Here is a 12,930-nt window from a genome sequence, read left to right as displayed (position 1 = left end):
CCACAGCCTCAGAACAGATAGATATCTCTTTGGGACAGATACGAGGAGGATTTTATTTATCCAGAGGGTGGTGAATCTGGAGAATTCATTGCGATAGATGCCTGTGGAGGACAAGTCATTTGGTTTATTTAAAGTGGAGGCTGATAGGTTCTTGATTGGTAAGGTTACGGGGAGAAGGCAGGAGAATGGGGATGCGAGGCATAACAAATCAGCCATGATGCAATGGGAGAGCAGAACTGATGGGTCGAATGACCTAATTGTGCTCCTATGCTTTCTGGTAACCTTAGACTACCCTCACTGTCACCAATATCACCATTGTCATCTGTGCAGGTTGGTCTCCTTTGTCAGCAAGTTATCTGGCAACATGTGAATGAATGTTGTGTCTTTCTTCTTTCTTTGTCAATCTTTTTATTGATTTAAAATGAGCATAGATACAGACAGGAGGAGAATGATCTCAAATATGTATATCGATAATAATACAGAAAGAGAAATAGACATTATCAAAATCATACATAGTGATAAGCTAGTATGTAATATATAATAAAAAAAGACGACAACTAATTCTCTTATCAGTTCATGAAGAAAGAAAAGAAAACTTTAAATTATTGATTGAAAAAGGAAAAAAAAACCACTACACTAAACATAAAAGATAAAAAAAGGGACTGGGCAGTCCATTCTGAGGATACGACCAAAAAAAAAAGGAAGAAAGACTTTCTGATCAAATCTAAAACTTCAAAAAATAAATTGGAAGAGTATTAAATCAAATCAAATGAAAATATTGAATAGAAGGTCTCCAGATTTGCTCAAATTTAAAGGATGTATCAAATGTCTGACTTCTTATTTTCTCTAAACTTTAACAGGACATAATGGAGGAAAGCCAATAAAAGACAGCAGGTGGATTTAGAATCCTTCCAATTCATTAAAATGGCTCTCCTAGCCCATAAAGTTGAAAAAGCTATCATAGGTTGAGTGGAAACAGAAATATTTCCTGCTTCTGATGGGATAATCTCAAAGATTGCCATAAGTACATTAGGTTGCAGGTCCAGATCCAAGACTTTTGATAACGTTTTTAAAACATCTTTCCAAAAACTGTCTAGCTTTATACAAGACCAAGACATATGAGTTAAAGTGGCCACCTGAATATTACATCTGTCACAAATAGGAATGATGTTGGAAAAAATACGTGCTAGTTTATCCTTTGACATATGGGCCCGATTCACTACCTTGAACTGTACCAAAGAATGGTGGGCACAAATAGATGAGTTATTAACCAAATAAAAAAATTTACTCCAATGATTATCTGAAAATGACTCGAGATTTCAATTCCTCAGCACGTTTAATTTTATCGTAAGATATAATTCGTAAATTCAATAGTCGTTTATAAATTACAGCTATCAGCCCTTATTGAAGTAGTTTAAGCTGAAGGTGAACATCTGCATATTAGGTGGATAAGCAGAGGGATAATTTGGCAGCAGGCCACGTAAAAAAATTCCTAATTTGTAAATATTTAAAAAAGTGTACTTCAGTTAAATCATATTTATTCACTAACTGAGAAAACGACATTAAACAATCACCTAAAAACAAATCTGAAAAAGTTATTCCCTTGGTGTTCCAAATTAAAAAGGCCTTATCCAAAGTTGACGGTTTAAAAAAATAATTAAATGTCTTTATTGTATTAATTTTAATAACTGATCAATGTAGAAGTAAAACAGTGGTACATCCTCCAGTAACACAATATCATTGGATGCTTAAGAAATACAGAAATAATTGGAGCCACATTACAGGAACACAAATGTGTCTTTCATTACTTGGATTAAAGCCATTATTACATTGAATTGAGAAATAATTCAAATCAGTAACTAACAGAAGAGTAACTTGTTTGCTAATAAGCTACAGAGATGACAGAAGAACAACCAGATACATGCTCATGCAGATATTTCACTGACATTTAGATTTCCCACCATCTTCCCACACACCCCACAACAACCACCACCTCGTGCTCCACTCCACACCCCACGAACACCTCACACACATCACCACCGTCCATCAGCCTGTGATACGTTGGAAGATCACAATCTGACACCTTCCTTCTCACTTCCCTCCCCCATTGTCGTTTTCACTCTTGGACAGGACGTGCTTGCAGGGGAGCTGTTCGATCAGCATCTCACGCACCTGTGGACAGGGGTGTCAATGGTGAAGAAACACAGTTAGACCGCACTGTGTGGGGATCAGGACAACAGAGAGACCCTCCTCTCATCACCTACAGAATCCATCACTTACCACCAGGAGATTCCCTTCTCCTCCACACCAAGAACTACACCAGGAAAACTCCATTCCTTCCAAATCAGACAATTCCCATTCGTGTAAAATAACCATCCGCCTCTCACCCCCACCCACAGGAATCATTTTCCCCCACACCAGGGGAACCCTCTTCCTCACAAACATGCAAATCGGTTTGTCTGGACAGTGTGGGAAATCGCCCCCACCCGCTCCCCAACACGTCGAGTGGAATCCCGTTCACTCCCTCCCCAGCAGCCAGACCAGGTGAGGGGAGCAGCTTAAGAAAAAGCTGTTCCTGGTTGACCCAGTTGCCACAACAAAGGGCATAAAAGTTCAATGTTCAAAGTAAATTTATTCTCAAAGTAGGGATATGTCACCATATACAACCCTGAGATTCATTTTCTTGATGCAATTCAGAGTAAAACAGCAAAATACAACAAAATTAATGAAAAACTACACACAAAGACTGACAATGAATTGTAAATGACAATCAGTGCAAATAAAAAATGTAAATAAATAATACTGAGACACGAGTTGTGAAGAGTCCTTGAAAGTGAGTCCGTACGTTGTGGAATCAGTTCAGTGTTGAGCTGAGTGAAGTTATCCACATTGGTTCAGGACTCTGATGGTTGGAGTGTAATAACTATTCCTGAACCTGGTGGTGTGTGACCTACACTCTGGTACCTCCTTTCCGAGGGCAGCAGTGAGGAGAGGTGAGGGTCAAGCGGAGCAGCCAGAGTGTAGTGGCACGATGAGGCTGATGGAGTGAGAGCAGATCTCTTGATCAGCATCAGTGAGGAGGGACAGGTGAGGTTTTATTTTTGCTGCTGACCCTCAGTACCTGATGTGGTGGAGGCAAAGTGGTCGTCGGGGCAGTGGAGTGCTCCTCCTGCAAGGGGTAAGGGTCAGGGAACCACACGGTCTTCCTGATGACTACAATGACAAGAGGTGCACCCAGCTGCAGCTCCTGACAGACCAGGTCAAAGAAATGGAGGTACTCTGCATCATCCGGGAAGCTGAGAACACCAGATGTGAGACTCACTGACCTGGTCACACACAAGGTGCAGGCTCCGTGACCACTGGGAAAAGTAAAGGGAGTCAGCAGTTCCCCTGTGGCCATTCCCCTCACTAACAGCTACACCTCTATGGATACTGTCGCGAGATGTTCTTGCAGGGACCAGCAGCAGCACTGTGAAAGGCTCTGAGGCTCAGAGGGAAAGATTGCAGTCAGACAGGATGGGAGTGATGGGAGACTCGGTAGTGAAGAGGGGAGCAGACAGGAGATTCTGTGACCAGAGGAGAGATGACGGAATGGTGTGTTGTCTCCTAGGTGTCAGGGTCAGGGATGTCTCTGTGCAGCTGCAGAGTATTCTTGAAGGGTCAGGCAATCATTAGCATTCATTTCGAGTGGACTAGATTATTAAATCAAGGATGTAATGCTGAGGCTTTATAAGGGGATGGTCAGACAGCACTTGGAGTATTGGGAGCAGTCTGGGCCCCTTATCTCAGAAAGGAAGTGCTGGGATTGGAAAAGGTCCAGAGGAAGTTTACAAGAATTATCTCAGGAATGGAAGGGTTAATGTACATCTGATGTTTCTGGGCTGGTACCCTCTGGAGGTTAAAAGAATGAGGGAGGATCTCATTGAAACCTATTGAATAGTGAAAGGCCTAGATATAGTAGGTGTAGAGAGGATATTTACTGTAGTGGGAAGTCTACGACCAGAGAGCATAACCTCAGAAACAAGGATGTCCCTTTAGAATAGATATGAGGAGCAATGTCTTTAGGCAGAGGGTGGTGAATCTGTGTAATTCATTGACACAGACGGCTGTGGAGGCTGGATCATTGGATACAGTTGAAGGAAGGGTTGACTGGTTTTTGATTTGTAAGGGCTTCAAAAAGTCTATGGGGAGAAGGCAGGAGAATTTGGTAGAGTGGGATAATAAATCAGCCATGATGGAATGGGAGAATCTTATAAACCTCTATCAAATCTCCTCTCAGCCTCCAGTGATCCAAAGAAAACAACCCAAGTTTATCCAGCCTCTCCTGTTAGCACATCCCTCTAAACCAGGCAGCTTCCTGGTAAACCTCTTCTGACCCTCTCCGATCCTCAACATCCTTCCTACAGTGGGGCAACTGGAACTGTGTGCGATACTCGAGATGTGGCCGAACAAAAGTTTTATCAAGTTGCAACATAACCTCCTGACTTTTCAACCCAAGCAATCCATAAGCCTTCTTAACCACCTTATCTAAGGAACAATGTGCAGACGTTGGAGAGGGTTCAAAGAAGGTTCACGAAAATGATTCTGGGGTTGAAAGGCTTTTCGTATGAGAAGTGTTTGATGGACCTGGGCCTTTACTCATGGGAATTCAGAAGAATAAGGGATGACTCACTGAAAGCTATTGAACGCTGAAAGGCCTCGATTTACTGGGTGTAGAGAGGATAAGACTAAGACCAGAGGACACAGCCTTGGAATAAAGGTGCATCCTTTTAGAACGGAGATGAGAAGGAACTTCTTTAGCCAGAGAGTGGTGAATCTGTGGAATCTGTTGCCACAGGATATATTTAAGACAGAGGTTGATAGATTCTTGATTAGTCAGGGCATGAAGGAATACTGAGAGAAGGCAGGAGATTGGGGCTGAGAGGGAAAATGATTCAGCCATGATGAAATGGTGGAACAAACTTGATGGGCCAAATGGCCTAATTCTGCTCCTGTATGTTATGGTCTTATTTACAGTGTACAAGTCATTGTTGAGGCAGCACTTAGAGTACCATGTACAGTTACAGGGTGACCACAACAGGAAAGATGAGATTAAACTGAGAAGAGTGAGAAAAGATTTACAAGGATTGTGCCAGGATGAGTGTCTTGGTTATGGAGAGTGGTTAGACAGGCTAACGCTTCCTTGGAGGTTAGGAAATTTGGTGGGGGAGTACAATTTTAATGCTTAAAATGATGCAAGGTAAACATAAGGATCTTTTCCCCAGGGTAGAGGAGTCCAAAACTAGAGACATAGATTTAGGGTGAGAGGGGAAGATTGAAAAGGGATTAGAGGGTCACAGACAGTATATGGAAGAAGCTGCCAGAGTAAGTCACTGAGGCAGGTACAATAGGACCACTCTAACACTTGGATAGATACATGGAAAGGTGCAGCTTGGAGGAATATGGGCTGAACTCAGGAAATTGGGTCTAACTGGTGCACAGCATGGTTGACATGTAAGGGCTTGTATCAGTCCTGTATTATTGTACGAGACAACCAGAGAATCTGCTCTCCCAAACTAAAGGACTCCCTACAGTATCCCCTCAACGTAAACACTGGGGGAAGAAAAGGGAGGGCAAGTGGAACCCCCACTGAAAGAAGTTGGCTTCCCCACAAATCTCTCAGATTTCCCCTGAGATCTGAGAAATAATACCCACCCCATCCTCTCATTCTCCTCGGACCAGGGGATCCCTCAGATCAGGAAAGTACCATCACCACCCACCAAAGCCAGGTGAATTCCCTTGCCTACCACACATAAACCCACCTCCTCATGGCCATGTGGAACCGATTCCCTCGTGCAGTGTATTCCCGTTTCTCAAACTGCGACAACTCCTGCTTCTCCCTCCCCTAGCTCGTTCTGACGGAGAGTATCCAGGCTGAAAATTTATCTCTGTTTCTCCTTCCACAGCGCTGTCTGACCTGTTGGGTATTTTCACCCTTTCTGCCTCATTACTGGAAACTCAAATCTTCCCCCCTCCCCACCCTTACACAAACTAGTGAAATCCTGTTCTCTGATAAAGTGGGATGTAAACTTTCTTGCAAAACTGAGGAAGTCCTTTACTTCTCATCAGTGGAAAATCTTCCTTCAGCTCACATGATGCCATCAATCAGCGGGAAATCAGAAAGTGATGACCCCACCCCCCAGATGGTTGATGCGACACTGGAACTGGTGCCGAGCAGATATCGTCAGTTCATTGTAAATGTGCCGGGGCCCCCACTACCCAAAACATGCTCTCTTCTCACTGTTGCCATCAGGAAGGTGGTACAGAAGCCTCAGAACTCACACCACCAGGTTCAGGAACAGTTATTACCCCTCAAACATCAGACGCGTGAACCAAAGGGGATAACTTCACTTGCTCCATCATTGAAATGTTCCCACAAACAATGGACTCACCTTCAAGGACTCACTCTTCACCTCATGTTCCTGATATTTATTTATTGTTATTATTTCTTCATTTTACATTTGCACAGTTTGTTGAGTTCTGCACTATGGTTGATCACCCTAGTTGGGCAGACTTTCATTGATTCTGTTATTATCCCATAGATTTATTGAGTATGCCCATAAGAAAACAAATCTCAGGGGGTGACAGAGACGTACAGTACTTTGATCATCAATTTACTTTGAACTTTGAAACTCAGTGACATCTGGGAATAGAGCAAGGATAAATGGGGAAGGGCAAACTTTGTAAATGTGGAGTGGTGACAGGGAGTTGGGGAGATTAATCCCAGGAATGAAAGGGTTAATTTATGAGGAGTGTTTGAGGTCTCTGCGCTGGTGTTCAGAAGATGGGGGGTGGGGTGGGGGGAGAAATGTCACTGATACTACTGGATATTGAAAGGCCTGGATGGGGCAGATGTGTAAAGGGTTTTGATGTGAATGAGGGACTCCCGGATCCAGGGACACACCTCTCAGGAAAGGGACGTCTCTCTGAAACTGAGATGAGGAGGGATATCTTGAGCCGAAGGGTGGTGAGTTTGTGGAATTTTTTGCCACAGTGGGTGGTGAAGGCCAAGTCACTTGGTGTATTTATACAGAGATCGATAGCTTCTTCATCAATAAGAGGGTTAGGGTTATGGAGAGAAAGCGTGAGAAAGGGGTTGAGGGGAGACGTGACGGGGTCAAAGGCCTAATTCTGCTCTTATCTCTTACGTTGGGTGGTGATGGAAAACAGAGAGTTGCCGGTGACTCAGGTGTTACCGTTTCTGGGTTGAGTCATTCACCGTTTATCGGGAAGGGACAGTCACTGCTCATTGAACAGGAATGACCAAAGCCACATGAACCACAATCTCCAGCCTGGGAATAAATGTGGACTACATCTCTCACCTGACGGAGGTAGGCCTCTCGCTCCTCGGGGTTTCCCAGGTTGTTCTTCCCAATGATGAACACTTGGGCACTGTTGATCATCTCCTCACACTCGTCCTTTGACGGGAGCCCCTTCACTGGAAGATTGAGAAAAGTCCTCAGTCAGACCTTTGCCGGAGCAGGTCCAGAGGCAGCAAACCCCCAGTGTGAGGGTGGTGGTGGGGGTGAGGTCGGTGAAACAGGCTCATCGACTCCAGAGAATGCAAGACCATGATATCTGCACAAACCTCAGGTGAGGGAGAGGGGGTAGGGGACGGAGTGGAGTGGGGAGGAGCTGGGGTAAGCTGACTTTGGCAGCGGGTGAACAGGGAGGTAGACTGTCCGGGTCTAATGCTGAGCATCGGTGACCCTCGGAGATGAGACGCACAGACTGTCAGAGAGGGAAGGTGGAGTGGAGCGAGGTAGGTGTGGAATGAGGAGCTGTACACACCTGTACACAAAGGTGGGGCTGAGAGATTTACACTAACTACATGAAGGGTTTAAGAAGGCCTCTCCCAACACTGTGACTGTATTTGCTCCTGAATATCGGGTGTGGTGTCACAGGGTGTGACTGGGATCCAAACTGGACTGAAGACACCCCCACCCTCCCCTCTATCAAACAAGACCTGATACCTGAGCACGTCTCTTTCTTTGGGCCAGAGGACGGCTTCTGGCTGGTCCCTTTGGAATTTGGCGGATCTGGAAAGTAAATGAAGAAATTAACAGCGGTTGGCAGAGTGCAATTGTCAAATTCGGATGTCAGACTGGGACAGGAGGTAGGGGAGAGGGGTTAACTCAATGACCCTGACACACTCAGTCTCCCTCCACTGACTCTCCCTCCTGAACATCAGTCATTGTCCTCAGCCTGAGTCAGAATGAAGTTCAGGGATTGAACAGGAAGAGGAAAATTCCCTTTGACAATCTTCTCCGACGACACCAGCTTGGCTGGTGGACAAACCCAGCCCAGGTTCTCCAGTCATTGCTTCCTGGGTTCCCATGAGTTCAGTACGTCTTTGCAATGTGGGAGGACACAGGAACAGAGACATGGGAGAGGTGAAAACACTGAAACATCATCCCTCTCTCCCTCCACTGACTCTCCTCCAAAATCTCTGCCACTTCCAATAGCAGCATTGGGATAAAATTAAAGGACTGACAGTGGGGATCAGCGTTCCCTTCAATGATTGCTACCTCTCATTCCCGAGCTGGACTGTCCAGCTGTGGGCCTGTGAATGTCCAGTATCCCTTTTCTCCACATCCACTGCCCCCACCCAAACTCTCAGCACCACTCCTCCCCGGCTGTCCCTTCTCTTTGTCCCACACCCCAGACTTCCCTCACATCCCCAACTACACTCCTCCTCCACCCCACTCTTTCCCATCCTGTCCCTCCCTTCTCCAATGCTCCCATCCCCTCCCCTCCATTAAAATCTTGACGTGGTCCCAGATTAGGTGTGGCGTGGGGGTGGGGGGTGGTGGTGATTTCTGGTCACCTCATTATAGGAAGGATGTGGAAGCTTTAGAAATGGTGCAGAGTAGATTTACCAGGATGCTGCCTGCATTAGGGAGCTTGTCTTATGAGGAATGTTTGAGGGAGCTAGAGTTTTCCTCTTTGCGTTGATGGACATACTTTATTGATCCCGAGGGAAATTGGGTTTCGTTACAACCGCACCAACCAAGAATAGTGCAGAAATATAGCAATATAAAACCATAAATAATTAAATTATAAGGTTAATCATGCCAAGTGGAAATAAGTCCAGGACCAGACTATTGGCTCAGGGTGTCTGACACTCCGAGGGAGGAGTTGTAAAGTTTGATAGCCACAGGTAGGAATGACTTCCTATGATGCTGGAGAGGTATGTAGGGGGGTTTAGATTGATCTCAGAGTAGTTTAAAAGGTCAGCACAGCCTTTACTGTCTACGCTCTGTGTTCTATGTCACAGGTCTGGCTGGGCAACGTCACCTGGAACCGGTGTGTGGGGGGGAATCCGAGGGAGGACATCACTGACCATAGGCAAGTCAGCTAACTGGAAAACACAGCACACTGTATGTATTAATGACTCGGGATGTCCCAGACAAACCCAGCCCAGGTTGTCCAGTCATTGCTTCCTGGGTTCCCACAAGTTCAAACCTCTAATCCCACACAGTCTGTCCTCCCTCTTTAATCAACACTCTTCTTTCATAACACTTCCCATCCCTCACTCTTTACCATCCATCCCTCCTGTCTGAAACACAGAAATCCCTCCACTCAAATCTACCCCACCCCACAGACACAACTCACGCCATTCACTCCATCTTTCTCCTGCTAGACACTCCATCCCTCCCTCCCCCAGACACCACCACACTGTCTCCTCAGTTCGTCTGCTACTCACCCAGTACATCCCACTTTCCTCTATTACTCTGTCCAACAACTGGGGTCCACTATCCCTCCACCTTCCCTCTCCATCCTGTCACAGTTCCTGCCTCTCCTCTCTCATTCCTCACCAGTCTCTTCCCTCTGATCTGTCAGTGTTCCTCTCTGACCTCTCTCAGAATATCTCTCTGACCGTTACTCCATCACTCTCTGCTCAATGATCCCTTCTCACTCTGTCCACAAGCCACAGTTCCTCACACCCCCCCCCCCCACCCACAGTCCATCAAACCCAAGCCCAACCCTGATGAAGGGTCCCGGCCTGAAACGTCGACTGTTTACTCTTCCCTATAGATGCTGCCTGACCTGCTGTTCCTCCAGCATTTTGAGTGTGTTGCCCCAATCCTGAACCTATTCATCACCCCATGATACAACATTTTCACAAAGACCCATCAAACCACCACCATTCTACGATGCCCAAGTCCCCCAACACCCTCTGATGCCCAAACACTTCAAATACCACCCAATAACCTGACGTATCATAGCCCTGCCGAATCCCTACACAATGTCCCACATTCAGCAGGTGTCCAGTGTATTCCCACCCTCTATCTGAGCTACGGTTCTCCAGACATCCATTCCGATCCCCACACAATGACCAGTCTCCAATCCGTTGGCCACCTCATCCCAACTCCACCCGTCTGACCAGCCCAGTGTCAGCCAGTGATTCCCTGAACCCCACTGATCCCTGTCACATCCTCGCTGCCCTTCTTAAACAACAGAACAACATTCGCCACGTTCCAGGTACCAGTGGAGAGTGAAGAAACAAATATTCCCAGTGTTTCCTTCAATCATCCCCACCACCGATTCCTGATCTGCACTGTCCAGCTGTGGACCTGTGAATTTTCAGCATCACCATCTTCTTCCATTTCTTCCCCCCTTCTCACCCCTCATTCTCCCTTCCAGTCTGCATTTCTCCTCCACTCAGCCCTCTCTCCCACCCACTTTGCCATACATTTCTCCCACTTCCATCTCTCCAATAACCATTCCACCCCTCCTCTCCCTGCCACATTCCCCTCTATTTCATTGTTTGCACTCCCTCCTGCCCTCCCCTTCCTTCCCAACTATCCCTCTTTCCCTTCCAGTCACCATGGCTAATGATGAAGCAAATGCTTCCACAAGGGCTTCTGATTATTTCTTCTCCACCCTGCTACAAAGTCCAAGCCTGGCCCCTGGGGATTTATCCAAGTCAATATGCTCTGAGGCTGCAAATACACTGGCCTACTGGACCAGCCTCCAGACAAGGAAACGTGTACCATTTCCTGAGGCCGTGAACGCTACTCTAATCAGAAGCAGGGTTTGAACTGACCCCATCGTTTACATCCACTGTACCGCACATCTAACAAGTGAACCGGGCTGGGAAACAGCATTTTCCCCCAGGCTGTTAGACCTTTTAACACCCCACTGCCATCCAGCACACATGTACACCCTGTCTAAATTCCCTGCCGCCCCAAACCCCCACACTCTCCAATTCACAGATACACTCTCATCCTGCACAGGTCACTTTTCATCTTTAACATATTGATATTGCTGTTTGTTCTAATATCACAGTGTCAGTAACAATATAGTGTTTTACATAAACATTCACCTCTCTGCCTTCAGGCCATGAAACTCAGGGTCAGAGCTGGATTGCAACTGTGTGTACTGTGTATAGATATACAGGACTGTGTAGAGGAATTCAGCACACATATATATCTCAGGTGCCCAAGACTTTTACAAAGTACTGTATTTGTCAATGCCAGGCAGAGTGAGTTTGTAAATCTGACGGGAGCACAGGATGGTGGGGCTGGAGCGCCATGGTAGAGGTGTGGGACAGGTGGCACAGAAGGAGTGCTGAGGCGGGTGGGGGTGGAGGTGTGTGGGTGAAGACACACCCAGCCCTGAAACACCAGGGAAGGTCATTCGAATTCCAAACAATTGGTTTATTGATCATTAAAAAACTGTCTGTTTGGTGCTTCCCTCCCATGCCCCTTGCCTTTCTCCCCAATCATGATTCCCCTCTCACTGCCCCCCTTCCTCTCTCAGTCCACAAAAGAGTCTGTTACCTGAATCAGGTTTATGTCATGAAATTTGCTTTTGTTTTGCAGCAGTACATTGCAATACATAAAATTCCATCATTAAAACTACTGCAGAACTGTGTTGTGCACGTTGGCCCCACAGGAATGATGTTTCATTTCACTATATCAATGTGCATGGTTGAATGTCAATACACTTGGGACTTGAATCGGCTCATGAGAGCTTCCAGGTTACAAAGTTATGGAATGACACACTTCCACAAGACTTGGTACCTGAGGCTGTATCTCGAGCTGGGACTGAAGAAGTTTCCTGGGAAAAATCTCCAGTGGATGACCTTTCAGACTGTTTCCCTGTGGAAGTCCCACGACCTGGGATAAAGGAATGGAGAAACAGGAGAGTGGAAACACAGAAACAGATCATTAGGTAAGACATGAGTCTGAGGGAAAGGGGACGGGGAGTGTGAAGAAACCAACATTATCCATCTCCCTACACTGACTCTCCCTCCCAAACCACCATGACTCCAGGTCTCTCTCCTCAGCAAGAATTTCTGCAACTGAACATGGCAATGAGGGATCCCTTCAGTGAATCCCACCACCATTTCCCCAGCCTGCAGACTCTTATGGGATAGTGGTCAAGCATGAATCATCTTCTCTCCTTCAGCCTCTCCAGCCCAACATCCACCCCTCTCTGCTCACTCATTCCACCTCACACTCTCCAAACCCAATCCTGACCCTATTCAACACGTCACAAAATCAATCTCTACATAAAGATACGTTACTTCAAACCTTCACCATTCTCCACTGCCAAGTCCAACACTGCGCTCTCATGTCCCGACTATTCAAAAACTCCCCAATATCACTATCCTCCATGGAATCACCAGGTATCCAGTGAGAGACACTGAAGCAATCATCATGAGTGAGAGGAACAGAGGAATATGTGTGTGTAGAAACCAACATCACACAGGGTCTCTTCACTGTCTCTCCCAACTCCCTGTCACCCCTGATCATTCCCTTCAGTGGGAGTCGGGATGAAGTTCAGGGATCAACATGGGGATCAGGGTTTCCTTCAATGATTCCCACCATTGATTCCTGACCTGCACTGTCCAGCTGTGGGTCTGTACACTTCCAGTATCAC

The 12,930-nt window shown here is 46.2% G+C and overlaps 1 protein-coding gene across 1 annotated transcript in view; it reads right to left on the bottom strand.

The window, feature by feature from the left end:
• Positions 1-1,740: 1,740 nt before the first annotated feature.
• The window catches only part of LOC140741402 (uncharacterized), a 28,069-nt gene continuing 16,879 nt past the window's right edge, over positions 1,741-12,930 (bottom strand). The window contains exons 9-12 of the mRNA XM_073071570.1: positions 12,069-12,164; positions 8,013-8,078; positions 7,362-7,477; positions 1,741-2,172 (exon numbers count right to left, since the gene is read on the bottom strand). Of these exons, the coding sequence (XP_072927671.1) occupies positions 2,092-2,172; positions 7,362-7,477; positions 8,013-8,078; positions 12,069-12,164 (359 nt within the window). The 3' untranslated portion in view covers positions 1,741-2,091. The remainder of the gene's footprint in view (positions 2,173-7,361; positions 7,478-8,012; positions 8,079-12,068; positions 12,165-12,930) is intronic.

Source organism: Hemitrygon akajei, chromosome 18 (assembly GCF_048418815.1).
Source record: "Hemitrygon akajei chromosome 18, sHemAka1.3, whole genome shotgun sequence".
In the NCBI taxonomy this organism is placed as follows: Eukaryota; Metazoa; Chordata; class Chondrichthyes; order Myliobatiformes; family Dasyatidae; genus Hemitrygon; species Hemitrygon akajei.
Note: the sequence above shows the minus strand (reverse complement) of the source record. Positions and strands in the feature narration are given on the sequence as shown.